At 32.4% G+C, this 19,900-nt stretch overlaps 1 protein-coding gene across 2 annotated transcripts in view; it reads right to left on the bottom strand.

Annotated features, from left to right (window-relative positions):
- LOC100642922 (cadherin-23) overlaps positions 1-19,238 on the bottom strand; it is a 31,971-nt gene extending 12,733 nt beyond the window's left edge. The window contains exons 1-5 of one of the 2 annotated variants that reach the window (XM_048404874.1): positions 18,575-19,238; positions 5,941-6,244; positions 3,967-4,118; positions 1,571-1,951; positions 40-169 (exon numbers count right to left, since the gene is read on the bottom strand). In XM_048404874.1, the coding sequence (XP_048260831.1) occupies positions 40-169; positions 1,571-1,951; positions 3,967-4,118; positions 5,941-6,142 (865 nt within the window). In that variant the 5' untranslated portion in view covers positions 6,143-6,244; positions 18,575-19,238. The remainder of the gene's footprint in view (positions 1-39; positions 170-1,570; positions 1,952-3,966; positions 4,119-5,940; positions 6,245-18,574) is intronic. The other variant, XM_012308035.3, reaches the window with a different exon arrangement.
- Positions 19,239-19,900: the final 662 nt, after the last annotated feature.

Raw genomic sequence — 19,900 nt, 5'->3', positions numbered from 1 at the left:
ATCTTTACATTGTTCGATATTGGTAACAGGTTTGCTGACCTTGAAGAACGGATGTGCCTATTCTTGCATTTTCACTGATCCTGGCAACAGGTGTTATGGTTATGAATTCTGGAGGTTGATCCTCGACGTCCTGAACCTTGACGAGTATCGCGGTTGTTCCCGTGTTTACCTGAAATAATTGCCAGTGAATATACAGTGGAAGCTATTTGTATGTCGTTGTTACAACTATAAAGTTAGAGTATATGTAACATAGTATATAACAAAATCTGTCATTTATATATCATAACACTTGTTTAGAGCATTAAGTTAAATCATTCGAAGTGTATAGGCATTTTTGTAATCTTTCAGATATTTTAAAAAATAAAAGTATTTTTAGATGTAACGTTAGCACTGCTATAAGGGCTCTATCTTGAATGAAATCCCCATACCCTCATATTTACGATAACAGGCAATGTCAATGACAGATAAGTCTCCTTTTACGTATTATGATATAGACAGAATGAACTGAAGCTTCTATAAGTAATTGAATTCATACAAATTTATGTAATTGTATTAATTAATCACAATATGATACTAGACAGTACCAAATCTTCTTAATTTCTTCTCGAAATTTCTGTAATGTGTTCTTCAGATATTACGTGTATAGTATTGATGGATTAACTTTTATTCGTGTATATTTATTATAGTAAGTGTATGATATACAGTTACATTATGTACTTGATCGTATTTAATAATAAAGAAAACATTTCTCTTTCCATTTTTACGATAAATTAACTGCACAAGTACTTCTCTCTCTCTCTTCCTGTATATCTTAATTCGTAAATGAACTCTGATCAGAAGCAAAAAAAAAGTATCTTAACTGAATAAATGGATATTTCATGTATTACAAACTAATATTGCTAAAGTTAGTATTCGCAGGTTTCCTAATACCTTTTTCTCGCCATGTATAGCACACATCGGACACTTTTGGATATATTTTTAAACGTTAAATATTTTTCGCGCTTTAAAAGTGCCAAGAAGAACCGTTTACCTTATTTACATACAATTGGTTAATTAAAATTCAACCTCGAAGTCCTTCCTAGAAAGGTGGCGGAAATGTTTTCTGTTTTTCTGGATCATCATTATGGTACCTTAACAGTTTCCGCAGCAAGCCACAATTTATGACCGTAATTCGGTTTGTTACGTGTTATAAACTGATTTCCATAATTGTACTTTTTTTTACTCGACGCAATCACGAGAGAACTTCGACTAAATTCGTGATCGTCGCAAATTATCGGCGACTTTAGTGCAATTTTTATTAATAGGACGAGAAAGATATGCGCCGTTGAATATGCATTACAATTAAATTTCTGAATTTGATACGATTGTAAAGATATACGGCACGATATTTAAAAAACACGTTCCATCTATTACATATAAATCGTATTTATATTAACTATATCCACAAGTCAAACGGTGTGAACAAGCTAAAGCGAACAAAGATATTTCAATTTCAAATATTATCACAGATTGTAAAAACTCGCAATTTCATCATACATTTAAATTATTTAGATCAACGTCAAATACAAACCTTTTCGTTTATTGCTCGATCGATTGCCAGAATTCTCAACTGGTATAGATATTTTTTTTCGTAATCCAGACGGCCGACGAGGCGGATGACACCCTTTCCATTGACGGTGGAAACGCTGAACACGTCATTATCACCGTCGAGTTCTTGGAGGTAGTAAACCACCTGACCATGTGCTCCTAAATCCGCATCGGTGGCTTCGACCGTTGTTAAAATACCCGGCCCGGAGTCTTCACGAAGCGTCAAGGAAGTAGGATGTGGACGGAAGATTGGCACGTTGTCATTAACATCTTCCACCAGAAGCAGTAAACTTTGCGTGATGAAATTTCCTTCACCGAGTCTTCCATCTGTCAGAGTCAACACCAACGCGTACTCGTCCCTTACCTGGCAAAAAGACAAGCGCAACGAAGTTTTTAGACATATTGCTGTTTTGCAGTTTCAAATTTGTTGCTTCTTGTAAACGAAAGTTTTTAATATTTAGAAAAAAGAAGTTCAATATTATTGTAGTTTAAACTTGATGTATTTATTTATTTGATCAAATATTTCGTATCGCTTTAGTGGGCAATCGTTAAATGATATTAGTGATTAACACTATTCAATTTTCAAAGTTAATCCGATGATTAAACTTTGATACGATCTTTGGGTGATCTTCGATCAAATGGCATTTTTCTAACGTCAGAGAATTTCTTTTTGACACAAATACTCTTTGCAGCTTATTCTGTGCAGACTTCAGATGAAAATTTGAGGATCGCTCAAACAATAAAGTTTGATTTATTGCTATACACCCGAGTTCTTTTTTAATAAGAAATGAAGTTTATTTTTTGACTGACAATATTACTAAGATCTGGTTAGCGATTATGAAGGAAGATGATAATTTTTCTCTTACACATAATGCGATGGTTGTTACCATTTGACGAAAAAATCCTAGAACAGGTAACTTGTATCTTTGCTTTAAAGCAATGAAGTTTCATCCAATTTAAAAAATAAAACCAAATGCTTAAAAAAGTAAGCAATGCATCATTGGAAACTATTTAAGTTTGCCTAGTAGAATTTCTCCCTGTTCTATCGTTCTAAACTCCATAGCTCAGCCCACTTGAGAGGAACATCCTGTATATAGCTTACAAAAGAAAGGTTGCAAATGCCCATTATGTTAATAACGTATGTGACGGCAAACTCATCTTTTTGCGTTACTTTCAAGTACAGAAAAATGTAGCGTATCACATAGAGGCGGCTAATAGAATTCCTACGTCAGTATCATCATAATGTCAAAAAAGTAAGTTAGGAGTGCCGGATGATCATGAAAGCTTGGTAACATGCAAACTACCCTGTCACTTAGAAAGTGGCAGACTTTTTTTGTTATTATTATTATAAACCGATCGCGCGAGAATCACCATCGGGATACGTGCATCGTCAAACCAATAATCACAGGACATGCGGTATTCTTCAACAAGAAATTAAACCGCACGGAAATAGTAACATTTAAGAGAGACGATGATGACAAAATAACAACTTCCACGAATAGATCATCGAGCGTAGATCACTAGTTGCACGCTTCTTTAGCTCGTTCGCTCGTCCCTGAGTTTCTCTTTAATGTCTTCGATATTGCTGTTACCATGATCGGTCCTACGATGCGTGAAAGATATTCGAACAAAGAGGATCGCTCGTGCAAGATGCACAACGTCGAACGAGCGAACGTAGAAATTATTTTCTATGTCGCAAAATGGGTGAAGGTAAAAACGAAGAACTATTTTTAGTTGCCTTTTGAGAAATGTACGGGAACGTGCCTCTTCGTTCAAGTTATGATGCATCGCCTGACAACTTGCATGTTAAAAAACAATGTTAAATACATCAATTAACGTTATAAAAATTAGTACTCGCCATTTGACGAACTTTATTTATCAGAATTTCTTTGAATATATTCCTTCTATTTCTATCTTCATATAAAATTCTGCAATTCAAGAATACAATTTCTAAATCTTAAAATTTACATATCACTTGGTCATCGGGGTGAATCTTAATACATTGCTGCAATTTTCATTACAATTACAATATTGTATATTGTCTGCTTTTGAGAAGGATCAATAACATAACGGAATTGCGCAATAGTTCACTTTAAGCAATTTCCATTCTTACGTACAACTTGTAAGAGCGATACAAATTTTGCTGATCACTGGTATTACCACATTTAATTATGATATCGTCAATCAGTTGCTGACTTCGTAAAGTAATTATATGTTTATTGCTAATGGCTAAAGTAGTACATAATAATACTACTGAAAGGAATAATCAAGTTCAAAGGTGTTACAAAACATTCGAAGTAGTGCTCAAAGAAACGATTTCGCTGCTGACGAGCGAATAGAATCATTAGAAGGAAATAGACCGGCTCGAGAACGAATTACCTCTCTGTCCAGTAATTTGTTCAAGTAAATATTAGCTTCGGTCGGACTAAAATTCTCGACCCGAATCACACCACTGCCAGGTTGATCTCTAACGCCGAAAGTCAGGCTGTCACCGTCAGGATCGACGCCGCGAAGCCTGTAAATTAAACTGCCTGCAACAGAAACCAGTTGGCACGAATCGCAACACGATACGGCAACGAACAAAGGGCGTAATTAATTTAAATGTACAGAAATGCTGATTGGACTGTAAACATAGTGTACAGGCGTGTAATCTTTGTAAGATAGTTAATGTAAAAAGGAAATGTAGATCCGTGATGTTTCAAATTGATAATTATTATATTTAATAATTATAATCATTATAATTGTTATTATTAAATATTATATATAATTATTAATAGTAATTATATAACTTTTAATTTCCTCTATAGATTATAGGAATTGATCGGAATGTTGCAAAATATATGCAAGTGTTGATCAAACGAGATGCTAAATGAGAGAAACAAGTTAATCGCAGAGGAATTTTGTAAAAAATTTTACTTTTGCAAAACTACATGAAAACAGAAGAAGAATTTTCATTAGCAGCATTATTCACTTTGTACGATTTTTCATAGTATAGGATAGGTAATAGAATGGAGTAAAAATATTCAAAGCAGTTAAATAATCATATGTGATTAAATAATAATAAATATAATAATAATAAATAAGTCTTAAACAAATATCAATTTCTATTAATTTCAATTGATATCATTAATAATTTAAACATAGGCATCATTTGCTGTATAGTCCAACAATAATTCAAATTAACGAGCTCAAAAATTATTATGACTGAAAGTAATTATATGTTTAATTAAAAAACGAATAACTGTTGTAACGCTTGCAAGCATCAAATTTCTCTTATCTCATTCCTTCATAAATAATTCTTCGCTTATTGTATGCTATTAAATAATTTATAACGAATAATTCGTCAAGCTATAAGATACTGAAGAATATTCAGCTGCCAATGGTATTAGTGTCATCATTGCTCGGATTTTATACACTATGACAACTAACATTATTTTATATAATATATTGTAGCATACTGAAGCAAAAAGCTTATTAAATCACATTGATCTAGGTTAGATATTCAGAAAATAATACAATGGAACGCCTGTGAATACTCCAGTTTCGTATTGTTTCAGGTTAATAATAATCTTCTACATACTATACACGTTTATTTTAACGTTATATTTCTCACTTGAATAAAATTTATTCAAGTACAGACAAAACCTCCTTAAAGGAAAAAGAATTTCCTTAAGTACTAAATAAGTGCGTTATGAGAACCATGAACTAAATATTAGAAATTTTAATTGGCAAAAGAATGGCTCAGAACGATTGTTTCTGAACTATGGATTAAAACGAACTACATGCAAATTTTAAAAAATATTATATTTCATTAAATAATATATATGATTCAACCAGTATCAAGAAGAATTATTTCAAAAAGTTACTAAGAGATATATAAATCTTTCTTATTATTTTCCAGATTAGATCGATGAATTCATAAATTGACTTTAATATATATATATAGATATTCTTGAAAAATGTTGGATAGTACAACACATGTTTCACATAAAACATTTTAATCAATACATTTTGAAGAATTATGAAGCCGTATAATTGGCATTAAATAAATTACACGCATTTCGCCTTTTATAATAACGAGAATGTCTTATTATACTCAATCTGTAACGATTATAATTTTAAATTCAATTACTTAGTAAGTGCAAATCTTAAATCACTAGCTTTTTATATTCTAGTACGTAGAATAATTCGAAAATAGAAATTGTTGAAATGAGAATAAATGGGATAAATACAGACATTAGAAAAAAGTAGAAGATAAGTGTGCATTGAACAGGAAATGTACGTATGTAAGAAGAGTATGTGGTTGTGTGAAACGATGTATTATACAACGAACTTCTATATACATATTCTTACCAACTGGCGTATCGGGACCTTCCTTTAACCTAATGACAATTTCCGTCTGACCGTCGATCAGGAAACGCGGTGGATTGTTCCTGGCCGAACAACTCGCTAAAAGGCAGGCGAACACGAAAGCGAGCCATTCTGACTTAAACCTGCGTCTCTTGTAGGATCGCAACAACCATGAAAACGCGATGATTGGTTTCGTCGAGGTCATCTTGCTGGCAAGCTTCGTTTAATTAACATGGTTATTTTCGCCCGATGAATGGAAATTAACTCGATTTTTAGGTGAATTTGAAGTGTCTGCCGATATTGGAACCTTAAATAAAAAAAGAAAAAAGATTTATTCATTGTGTGGAAGTTATGCATAAAGCCGTAGATAGTATTTTATATATATTCGTAAATAATATTTTATCATATTTCACACGTTCCAATTAAATATGTTCGACTTTGTTAATGTATAATTACGTTAACATATGAAAACGTTATTCACTTTTAGTTTGAATCATAAGAGAAGAAAAAGAAGCAAATTGTGTGCGCGTTTGTGTGGCTGCATGTTCTACAAATATTTTTCTAAAGTAATGAGCTAAAATTATATTAAACTAAACTTGTTTCTTGGTAAGAGAAGCATGTAGTTTCATTAATACAAGTTATGTCCTTTTTTAATTAACATGAGATCATTGCAAAAAGTGTAATGTTTAACATCTTGTTTGAGTTATTGAGTATTATGAATTCTCATAAAAATATTGTTGCTTTTTTACTTACTATTCAGAATATACTCGCTACAAATATATTATGATTAACATAAAACAAATTATATATCCAAGCAAATTGGGTTGAAATTCCGTCATCATTGAGAACATCCTACATTTCTCATTTCAAATAGTGTTTAAAACAAGCAACTTCATTTGTATTACAATAACAATTAATTTTATTTGACTTTCACAACGGATATATAGTCAATTAAGAAATGATCTACAATGCAAAATACAACGCTTGATGTTCGGTGAAGCATCCAAGCAAACGTTACTATCGTGTATATAAGAATATGAAACACATTCGTATTAATAAATGAATAGCGAGGTCATTAGAAAATTAGATTGTTTCGATACGCGGAGAAACTTTGTATAAACGTACATGCATAGAACGAAATGAATCGTTTTTTCTTTTTCACAAAAATATATAGTTAATGTATATGAGTTAATACAGTCGATATAAATGAATCGACCTCATAAAAGAAATCAGGTTGATTACGATCATATTACGATGCGCCACTTTCCAAGTGCTTGTCACTTTCTCGCTCGCATTAATCCGGCAACGTGTAATTTTCCTAGGTGGAACCGACTTCGAGGAATTTTCACGGATCCTACAGTTAATTAGTTTAATGGTGCAACGCTAAAGACAGAGGATGCCGTAATTGGTCGAGCAGAGAAAACGTGCTGAGGGAAGATCGAGAATCGAGGCGAACCGTCGTCTTACACCCTGCTGAAAAGGTAACTCGGCCAGAAGGAAAGCGCGAGTAAACCGGTTGCAAGATTAGAAAAAGGTTATGGATTTTCTTGAGGCACGCGTACTGATTTCTCCTGCTGAGTGAAAAATAGTGAAAATTCATCTGTCGGTTAAGAGAATATTTTCTCGGCATGATTTTAGAAGATCTTGCTCCTCGCGCCTCGCTATTGCCATTGTTAAATGTTTCCATTAATTTGAGCGAATATGTTTGCGTAGAAGACCGCGGATTTGTATGCACTTACAGGAAATTGAAAAGTACTAATATGTACAAAGTGCACATAATGTGCAAGAACATAGACGTTATAATCTTTAATAAGAAAAAGATTATGACACGCAGAGGTTTTTACAAAATATATGATAAATTATAGTGGTTTATTTTTTGCAGTATAAAAAGAATAATAATTGTTTCCAACATTATGCCTACTAAGATATTGATATTAAAAAATTGTAGCGTTATTTAATCTGAATCATTTCCAATTACCTAAAAAAATAGTTCTTATGTAAATAATAAAAAGGCAATTTTATTTATTTAAACCTCTATAGTAGAAAATTTTCTACTAAGAAGATCAAGTTTATCTGTACAAATAGGTCACTATGCTCCAATGTGTATGACAATATCAATTAAAAAGTGAATTCTTTTACCTAATCTAGTTAATAGTAGAAAATGATGATTCTATTGAAACTATATTTTATGTTGAAATTGACGTTACAGGAACGTTCTAATCTCTGAACAGGTAAATCAGCTATTGTTAAAAGCGAATGTGCATTTCTCATATATATCTTTCATTAAGTTTAACGCTGTATCAACCATTGATTAATTTTAACTGCTCTATCTTTCATAAGCTTAGTAAGCTTTGAAAACAAGAAGAAGAAAAAGAATCAAATAATAATTTTTCCAGTGTTACTACGTACATTATAACTGTTACTACATTATAAATTCTAATATTTTTAAGTAAACATTATATAGAAAAATCTAGAAATTTTACATGAAGAAAGAGGAAGAAAAATAAAACTAATCTCGACATAGTAAAGACAGTAATCTTTTACATGGATTTTAATCGTTATATATAATGTCTAATATAATGTTTAATCTTGTCGTCGATAATGTGTTATGTTAAGAGATTGAATTCTGCAATACTAAGTCCCGACAATAATTATCTCTGCAATTGTTACGTTCAATTTGGCAAGTGATAAACTGTTTCCCGTGTAATTTCTGTCTGCAACGAAGTGCGTTGTGTTCAATGTCAAGATTGTCAAGAGCCACGAGTGACCACAAGGAAAATTAAACGAAGTGAAAGCTCGCCGGAAGTGAGTCTCAGTTGGTTTCTCACGATGTCGGCTATGATACATCATACCGCATAACCGTAATACAAGCGTGAAAAAACAAAGCGAGTTCTTGTCTTCCAAGAAACCGATCCATAGCATCAATTGCACGCTTCATTTTCTTCGAATTTCCGTTACAGATGATTTGTTCTACGAACTCCTCTTTTTAGTAACAGTAAGCAAACCTGCCCATTTGCTTTGCTTTGTTAAATTCTATTAACCAACTAATGATCGATTCTATTGATCACTTGGATCTTTCGAAAGGTTTAAATTAAATCTACTTTATAATGGAAATATCGAACATTTGTCATTTCTTAATTATCATTTATCATATCATACTTCATTCTTATTATTTTAATAATAAAAAATTGTTAAAGCAAAAAAGCGCGTTAATATTTCGAATATTAATACGCGAAAAATAATTTAAGAAATCATTGTCGTCGATGAATATTTAAATACTGAGAGAAGAGAAAGATGGAAACACCTGACATATCAAGGAATCCCTACGAAGATTCAAAAAATTGATCATATCGAAGAAAGAACATGAACGAGTTGAGTGAGCTTTAATTAACAAATATATTTTTCTACAATTACTAAACAAATTGTATTTTTAGAGACATTGTCTCTTCACGGCTGAATTCATCTTGAAGTTACTATGTCGTAAAATAAGCAAAATTGGATATGTCATTATAGATTTTGCCATTTAACCACGTCGCTTTTTTTTAGAAAAAGACAATTACATTGTGAAAGTATTTTTCTTTGATAGTAACTTTCAAAAACCACCAATTTTTATTACGATCTTTTGCTTTATTAAATCCATCGAAGCATACGAACTTTTTTAAACTAGAAAGTTAACGTAGTCTTATAAGCGCAAAGTATTGAAATTGTCATCTCCGGATATTCAACTTCTCCGGCTACTATTTCAAGTAAATAGCTCAGTTAATCAGAACACTGGAACACCTGTGATATTCTAATTAATAACAGCATAATTACAGATTTAAACATAGCAATCATAGTGGAGTCATGTAACTTTGAAGTCATTAAACAAGGAATACATATAATATAATATATCTGTTATGACTTTATGATTGTTGATGAAGACGACATACTTCTAATCGTTGAAAAATGTTAAATTATAAAATTTCTTTCAATTTTTCTAGGATTTCAATAACTTTCTGAAATGTTCAAATATACTTGTCTTTTTTACTCATAAATAGGTCTTAATCAAAGAAATTTATTTCATACTACATAACGATAACGTGAAAATATCCAAATTCTTTCACGATTTCAAATATGAAGTTTCATTCCTTAAATCGAACGCTTTCATGTGGATATGTATGATTTCTAAATCCTTGGAGTTATTTTTAAATTAATTTCCTGTTAAGTACATAAGATTCCATGTATTTTTGAATCACTCGTTAACATTTATATTATTAATATTCGCAATAATTTAAAGATTCAGTAAATTCAGCAAACACTTTAGTAGAAGGAACGTAATACATATTTCAAATGATAATGGCGAAGAAAAATCGTACATGAAACATTTTCTTTTTCTAGCTGTTCAGTTAATAAGAAAGCTACTGTTTTTTTAATTAAATCTTAGAACGAGCATCGTGTTATCAATTAACGAATTAAAAGCACAAGTTTATAAATATTTGCATGCATATTATTTCCGCTTTTTGCAGACTTAATAAATCTTCCTTAAAATTTGAAAAATCTCAAATCTAAATCAGCACTTCCGTCTGTCTGCTCATTACACAAAGATGATACATACATTACACGATATATTAATTTGGACAGTACCGAAGAATTATTTAAGTATTATACATGATATTTTACATTATGTGGTTACTTAGATGTTTCTTTATTCTATAAACAAAAGTAAACATTTAATGTAGATTAATTAATGATATAACTTCTATACCCTTTTTGAGAAAGAGCACATGAAAGAGTATATGAATACCTTTAATAAATTTAATGGAAAGAACGCTATGTTTTATCGTAAATAATCGATAAAATATTTTTGTAAATTTATCTTACAGTTGTTCTTAGAATTTATTAGTTCTAATTTTCCATTTGTATATTTCAATTTTCGTGTATATTTTTAGTAATTCATATTATAGTAAAACATTCTATCTTATGTGAAAAAATTATGTGGAAAAAAGAATATCTTCACTTGGCTATAATTATAATACTACTGATATAAAATCTAAGAAATTATAACAATTAGAGAACATATATATTATGGAGATTGATAAATAGTTAATTGAAATGGATACCAGAACTATTTTCTTAATTAATACGAGGAAGTAAGCATTTTTTCCATTAACGCCATTAAAGTACATAGGTTTATATTATTCAATAACTGTAAGAGATGATTGCTACGTTTCCTTCCATTTAAAATTCCATAATTACCTTTTCGAAAAATTAATGTACGTCTGTAACTGAACTTCTGCTCTTTTCTTAAACTTCGCTCAAACTCTTTTATCTGAAAATTATTAATAATAATTATTGCGAAGCTTATTATTGATCATCGTTAATGACAATTCTGAAATTTATTATGAGCTATCCCTGACAAAATTATAAAATTCTCTTTCTTTTAACAAATTCCGTCGTAACAACTGCTATAAGATAAATGTTTCGAGAAATTATTTTCGAAACAGTTAAATAAAACGAACGATATTAGCTACGTTCGTCGTTTCATTTCCGATCCAATTTTTTTATCGTTAACAAATTCTTGAAGTCTGCGGAAAATATGAAAGTTTGTTAAAGCAAGAGTGATCAGAGCATAAAAATTCGAAGGCAGTGGCAGGATGAAGCGCGCACACTTCCCAACATTTACAAAAGCTTCATTCATGGCGAGTCTTATGTACCAACAATATTAGCGAGCAATTAACACGCGATCGATGAAAAGTAACAAATGCAAATGAGACTAATCCGAGATGAAGAGTTTGACGGTTGTTGAACCACACCAACTTCATTAAGGAATCGTTCATTGGCTTCTCCTCGGTGGCTACTCGTTCGCCATTCGTGGGCAAGAGCATCCGGCTGTGGTCAGTGGTCTGCAAGGCCGATGCCCGGAAACCAGATAGTTAAGTCAGATTACGAAACATCATTAATTCAGTCTCGAAGAGCATCTAGATTAGAGAAAAAGTCGTGACCGAGATGACCAACTTTTTTTTCGAAATTACAGTTCATAACCACTTTTCTTGCTACGAACACCATCGCGTGATAATTATATCGAAGGGGGCGTTGAAACCACACGCTAAAGCCGAACGTGTTTAAGTCTAAGACTACCCTCTGTTAAAGTGAAGTGAAACGGGATACAGTGGCTTGGATGGGATGTCGTGCGAATAAAAGACACCGATACAACGATCGTATACTATAACCTTATGGGTAGACTGCGGATTTTCATTCGTTTATGAGAAATTAAAAAAATGTAGAACTACACAAAATGCATATAATACGCAAGGACATAAAAATACTCGCTATGGTATTTAATATGTAAAGCAAATCACTGCTTGCATTCCATTTCTTTGGTCGTGTTTATTGAGATACGAATTTGCATAATCGTACGCAGATGATCTTATCAGATGTTGGATGAAAAAATGCATACTTTATAATGTATAAACTATACCACATATAAACTGCATAATAATATACGACAAACTTATGGATACATACGTTAATTAACAAACATGGTCTATGTATTCAAATATATCATTTCTTCTCTTGCGCAATAAGTTACCAATAATAGACTTACAAGTTACGAATCGCAACTTGGAATTCTGTTGCACAAGTAGTTTTGCGAATTACAAATATATCTTTACAACTTATAAGATCGCGATCATTGTGGTATTTTAAAGAATACAATTAAAAAAGTAGAACCTCCGTAGAAAATTGTCTTACCTACCAAGTCTTATAGAAAGCGCTATATTTTGGATACTCGAAACGTGTTTTCATATTCTGCGCATTGTGTGCAATTTTGCAATTCCAGAGTTCCTATCAATGTATAGCAATCCGTGGTCTACGTGTCACGTATTCTTGGTACACTTATACTGTAAGTATATTTTCCTAAACGCTTTCAATTATACCTTATTATATTGTACAATACGTAGTCTACTTTGTGTTGAAAATCTTTTTCAATCCACCATAACGACAAAAATATGCAACAACTTGTGACGTCAATGTTTGACCATTTTTCTACAGTGCAATAAACGATTAACGTAATGAGTGGTTTCAATGTACATGCGACGGTATTTTTCACGAATGGTTCGACACTTCGGGAATACATTCACAAACACACGCACATATGCTGTGTGGTGTTCCTCTTGCCAACAGAGTGTGTCGGCCACGCTCTTGACTTTTAAGACTGCTAAATAGGAGACCATTCTAAAGGTTCGTTGTTTTCATACGACTCGAAAAAAGTAACGTAACAACTGGGGCGATAGTACACTGATTATACTTTACAGTTACCTTTTTTTATTTCTATTCTCAGAAAGAACAATACCTCACAGTTACCAATATGTCTAATATGAGAGGTGTCCATACTGCTTACAATTCTATTGGACATGAAAATATTGAAATCGTATGAAATTTACAAAAGTATAGAAAATTTGGAAATGCTTTGAAAATACTCAAATATTAAAAATATTGAAAATCGAACTTTTACATAAGTCCAAAATATCACGTATAATATTTTGAAATAAATATTATACGTGATATTAGATTAGAAATAAAATATCAAATTTTATGTAGCGATAATTTTAATCCTGAGCTTCGTAAATTGTCATGGATTAGGGCAATTGATTTTTCTAATAGTTTTTTATATAAATACTGTCTTCATGGAAATTCAAATTGCCTGCATAGGAAAAAATAACATCGAGTATTTATCACTTGTAACTCCTATAACTTATTACAACAATTATATAAATTGCATGATATTCCATGGTTTCTTTTAGCAAGCAACATTCCTTATGACCCTGGAATCTTCGGTACATTCATACATATATAGAAGCACAACATACCTATATTAACGATAGCCCTTTTTTTAGCCTCCTCGTATCAATCAATCGAAATTTTAAGACTCGACCTAGTTCCAACACGGCACTCTATTATGACAATATAGGATACTGACAACGTAGCGATAGAAACGTTTCAAACACAGTATCTGCTATTTCCTTTCCATCTACTACTTTTCAACTCCATAAGCACAAATAATCATTTATTGTTTAAAAAAGAAAAAATCAATTCAGCGATAGATTAACATCTAAAGTAGAATAAAATATATGTACAGTGCAAGTCCATTTATTCAAATATTTATATCAAAATATTAATTAGCGCCCGATTAAATGAACTGTCTGCCGAATCCACTTATCTGAACGTGAATTCCTAAACAGAAATAATTGATAAATTTCAAAAAAACGTAACGAGAGAACTATTCGATGATTAGTTTATAATATTTCACTTCTATTGGAATTAACGAACATTTTATTAACGCAAATTAATCCAAAGGCGTTTTCTTTTCCTGCAAATATATGTATGTATACTTTGCTGGAAAAGCAACAGATCTTCAAAACCGTAAATTTTGAGATATCTAAAAAAGTTAATTCTAGAGACTAAATTATTTATATACCAAAATATCAATATCACAATTACCAAATAATATTATGTTACTCAAGAATAACATCGACATTTTCTCAACAATAAAAGACAAACACAAATAAAATTTTGTCAGAAACACAGAATTCGAAGACTATCGGCTAAATTGTAATTCAAATTTATCGATTTCCATTTTAAACTGATTTTCTGAAAAAGTTACTTCTCCCGATCGTGTCGCTCTCTCGCCATATCAATAATATCTTTTTAATCATAGAATCATAATTACCAACTATAGACAACCATTGAAAAAGGAAATTCCAACATAATCTCGAAACAAAAGAATCGACGCGACATTAAACACTAATTAAAAGCAGAAAAAGAAAAAAAAGATGGCTACCGTTGTCCACGGTACACCATGTTGTTAATTCGAAAGGCAAGGACATCCTTTGTGTGTGTTTCACTTGGGGAGAGCAGAGGAAGTTTTTATGCATGGTGGTCCGTCGAAAATAGACAGTAAGGTCGTGTTTCAACCAGGGATACTGCGAGGTGCGTGACGTCATTTCCTACACCTGCCATGCATGCTTCCGAATGATAACACCGCACGTGGTATTGACACACCCCATACCGCCGTCTGCTATCCAATTCACCCCATACAGGATACATCGTTGCGTGACGGCCGGCTCGCATCGCTGATACGTGCACGATTGTCTCTCCCCCTGCTGCACTCTCTTTAATGTGTAATGCACATGCTTTACCGACGATAAATTACAGCTTACGATGATAATTGTTTCGATTCGTGCCGTGCCGACTGACTTCAGAAATTTTCATTCTGCTTGCTGGTTTACAGTTAGGAAAATGATCTCATCGCGTTTTCCAACGCGCTGTAACGTTTCTGTAACTATGAAATTTATGTATCGTCGAATGATACAATCAAGAGCAAAACATTGGAATGTTCGTCATGTATATGTAGCAAGTTGTTTGCGTTAAATTCCACTTAGCTCTTTTTTTAATGGTAGTAACGATTTTTGATATAACTTCCTTGAAAAAGGTTAATGTACTGTATGGTTTCTGGTTGTGATGTATTCCGGAATGTGAAGTAATTTCTTCTTCTTTTTTTTTTTCTTTTAGTTATTTGCAATGAAATTTTCTGAGACGCGTTGGTAACTAACAATAGGAAATTATTTAAAGATTATATTCAGGTTTCATCGTTTCTGATATGTAAGAGCGACGTAAACGTATTCTACGGTTGAGACGAGAGTTTAATAAAATTGAAGAGTCTAATAGGATGAGCGTAGAACCAAAGACGAAGAATGTCGAACTGTGAGAAATTTCTTTCACAGGGTGTTATGTATTTTGTTTTTCTCTGTGCATACACAGAGTACGAAGGAAACATAACATTTACGAGTACGTGTTTTATTTACTGTAATGATTATGTAAATATAAAAAAATGTATCCATCATATTATGTTCTCAAAGATATCAATTACAGGACATTGATCGCTCCTATCGTGTTACAGTCCTGAAGCCAGTTAGTTATTGGCTGTAACAGTGTTCGTATTTGTAACTAACTAAACAGGCTACATTTCATTACAAAGCCGAAAGTGCAATTAATTAAGGAATCAAAACTGCGACAAATGTTCAAGTTGTTAAAATAGATTAAATCCACTTTTAGTTCCACTTTTCAATTATCGTAATTACGTGGTTTTAACTACTTTATAAAATGAATCTACTAAACAGAAAGTTCAATATTTCACGTAACAATGAATGAAAAACCGTTTAAAAATTAATGTATAAATAATACACAAATTAATATATATTGAAAGATATTTGGTAATATCTGATAAAGTACGTACATAGAGATCTAATATTTCAACACGATAAAGAAACAGAACAACATAAATTTCATCAATCCACATCGCTCAACAACGATTAGGCAACTGAAGAGAATTAAACTTTATTCACCATTGAATACAGAAATTGTAATCGCCTAAACGAGTACTGTGATCATTTCTGTGATCATGACTTTCTTATATATTTACAATTTTAAGAACTAGCGATTTAAAATTTTAAGACATCACCGAAAGAGTGAATAGTTTTAACATTGAAGCAACGAAATATTGCACTTTTTGTGCCCTCCGACTACACAGATATTGTAAATATTATCGTGTAGCCGAAATAAATCTTGCACGCGATTTCAAACGCTTAATAAAAACAAACATGACTACCAAGTTTCTGTTATGTATAATATGGTTCTTATAAAAGTAAGTCCACATTTTCCCTGAAACAAATCTTTCCGGTAAATCTTCCTTTCAAATGAGAATGCAATGGCTGATATAGTAGAGAATACTTAATTGATTTTAAAATTCACGAAAGAATCGATTTTGAACGAAAGCGTGTTATTAACATAATATACAGTATTTTCGAAACCTAATTGTACGATCGTAATAATGAAAAGTATTCCCACGAGCTGCAGCCATTGATAATTAGACACTATCTCATTATATCGTGTTCTGCATAGTTATGCAAAGATAAAATGCGAGTTTCATAAAATGCTTAACGCGCGGTATATACGTTGGTTAGCCACCTACGTTATTTCGTTATTACACATTTTATTACTCTCATATGTGCAATCTAATTTGTTGCCTTTCAAGATTCGTCTTCAAGAGGAACTGAGGGCTCGACGCGATTATATAAAGCGAGATGTACTCCGTGAGAACGAATTCTCCCATGGAAGAAAACACCTCGTAGAAATCATTACAAAGAACTTAATAATTTCCAGTCGTAAGTGAAAAAGAGAAATGAGATTTCGTAATGTCATTGTATTATGTGGCACAGGCGAAAAATAATTAAACAGCTGTCCTTATATTTCATTCGAGATTGCGTCACGATTATTAGTGGTTAATTATTGATAGCTGTGCTGGGAAAAAAATTGAGGACACCGGCAATCGCGTTCGGCTTTTGCAGCATTGACATCCTAACTGTGTATTTAAATTCTTCTTTGCCAACGAACATAGGAACAAACATATAAAGTATTCGTATAAATATGAAGTAAGTACAATACAAAGTAGCACGTACAACTTACACAATTTATATTGTGCTGCGTAAAGTATATGCTGTTATGCAAGATTATTTCAGCAATCAAATTCAGTTCATGTCTTACATTTAATATTGAATATGTGATAATATTTGGAAAGAACATTAGCTGTACTATACATGTATATATTATTAAAAGATATCTATTAATGTATATTTAATACGTATAATAATAATATTAATAACAGCAACAATTTATAGCATTGTATACTAACCCTTAACTCTATTATCTTTGGGTCATAGATGATTCAGATTCAATTTAAGTTACGTTAAGAATCACTAAGTTTTAAAATATTATTAATTACTTCACTTAAGCTATTCTGAGTATCTAGGGAACGATTCAATAGAAACAGTTGCAGTGTTATGAATATACAATATACAGACATAAACATAAACATATTAAAATATAAAGACATAATAATCCCGTTAAAAAGTACATCAGATTATGCAGATATCAAACAACAAGAGTACATATTAAATAGCGATGTATAATCGATGGAAAGTAAAGATTTCATATGTAATTTTATAAGCATATTATACAACTGTACCTATTAATATATCGTACGATTCTCTGTTATTCATAAAATGTATTATTTTAATAAACAATTTAGACTTATATCCGAACTATATAATTCCACGCAAGATTCTGCTACGTGTACAATTACAATTAAAATTATAATAAATAATCGGAGAATATAAGAAACAATCGCTCTAAAAAATTAGAAGCCAACTTTCCATTAGAAATTTTTATACAGATAGATATTTATTAAAAATATTCAAATTATTACTTCAATCACATTTATTAGAATTTTCGTCAGACGTTTCACGCACACAAAGTCCAGTTATGTATCATATTTTACAATTTACCTATGGTAATTTGCAAACACTGAAGCCCGATTCAAGGAACACTGTACTAATTGCATATCAGAAAACCGACGAAATTCTGCACTGACATAATTCGCAGAAGCGCGTCACTCACGATAGACGCGTTGTCTAACCTATACCTGTCACTCTCTGGAAGCGTTGCCGAACTTCCCAAAAATCACGAATAACAGAGTTTTGATAACTTTCGCAACACGAACAAGCGTATCGAACTTGGAAAACTTTGATCGGATTATACTTACGATTTTCATAAAACTATCGTCCCCTTGGTTTTACTGCGTCATGTTCCTTCTTTCTCGGATATCTATCTTCCTAGAGGATCTCTATTTACTCTCAAATTGCATCAAATTTTCCATTTCCCTTCTTATACTTGCACTTTTCAATGTCTTATCCCGACCGATTCTTTTGTAAACGAAACCACGTCTCGGTAAACACTGTGCAATAAATTGTTCTTTCTAAACTTTCACTGGTAACATGTCACTTCACTCGAGAGTCACACAATTTATTTCACTTTCGCGATCATTCAGAAAATCGTTGTTATCCGCTATCGAAGATTCGTCGTGCGCAATAATTCGTTTTATCGAGAACTATTTGTCGACTCGTAGTAAAACGATATTTTGCTTAAGCAGCCTCGTTGTTTCAGATTCACCGCCGTCTGTCAGCGTGTTACTGATAAACCGTGCAACAGACACAGCGTGTTCGCCTGGCCAGGTGAGCTCTCGCCGGTATACTGAACGTTCGCCTACGGCAATAAACTCCATTTACCCACACGGCAGTCGATCACCCTCACGGCTTTGTTTACAGGCGCTGTTGACTTCAAACTCACGACGATCGAATCGCGAGAATAAACAAAATCTCCTAATTTCATAATATCTTTAAATATACTTGATATCTAAATACATATTATATGACTTGCAAATTAGAAATTACATTTGCAGTGTTTAAATAAATATTTATTCCTACAAATAAATATTTATTCCACAATAAATGAATTACGCTTTATTTCAATTTTCCTGTATCCTCGCATAATGCGCATTCGTTGTGTTTACATTTCGTTAGTTCTCGGACATTGTAAATATACGATCGAAATTTAAGTTTCTAAATACTGAAAACGCATACTGCTTAGAATTAATCGGGAGAACGAACTTCCTTCGATACAGATAACAGTGACGATCGTATTTGCGTTAAACGACTAGAGTTTGTGTACGGATAAGTTATTGGAAACATTCGAAAGAAAAATCATAGAAAATAAGCGTGAAACGTCTATCGTTGACAGACGATTGTGCAGTTTATCGAACGATCGAATCCGTCACCTGTTCAGGTACACTCACGACGGCAAACTGAAGGTAGAACCGAGACAGGCGCGCACAGATCGGTGTCTGATGTTCGTTCTGCGGCATGAGCACTGACCGTACACAGAATACCACAAAACGTACGGTTGTTCGGAGTTAAATTCAGCCCATCGTGTTCCCCGAGGCATGCACCGACGGATTTCCCCTCTTTGTATCCTTTGGTCACCTGTGTTTCGACACCCGTCCACAGAATCGTGCTTCTGGGAACAAAGATAG

Source organism: Bombus terrestris, chromosome 4 (genome assembly GCF_910591885.1).
Source record: "Bombus terrestris chromosome 4, iyBomTerr1.2, whole genome shotgun sequence".
NCBI lineage: Eukaryota > Metazoa > Arthropoda > Insecta > Hymenoptera > Apidae > Bombus > Bombus terrestris.
This window is presented reverse-complemented; position numbering and strand designations above follow the sequence as displayed.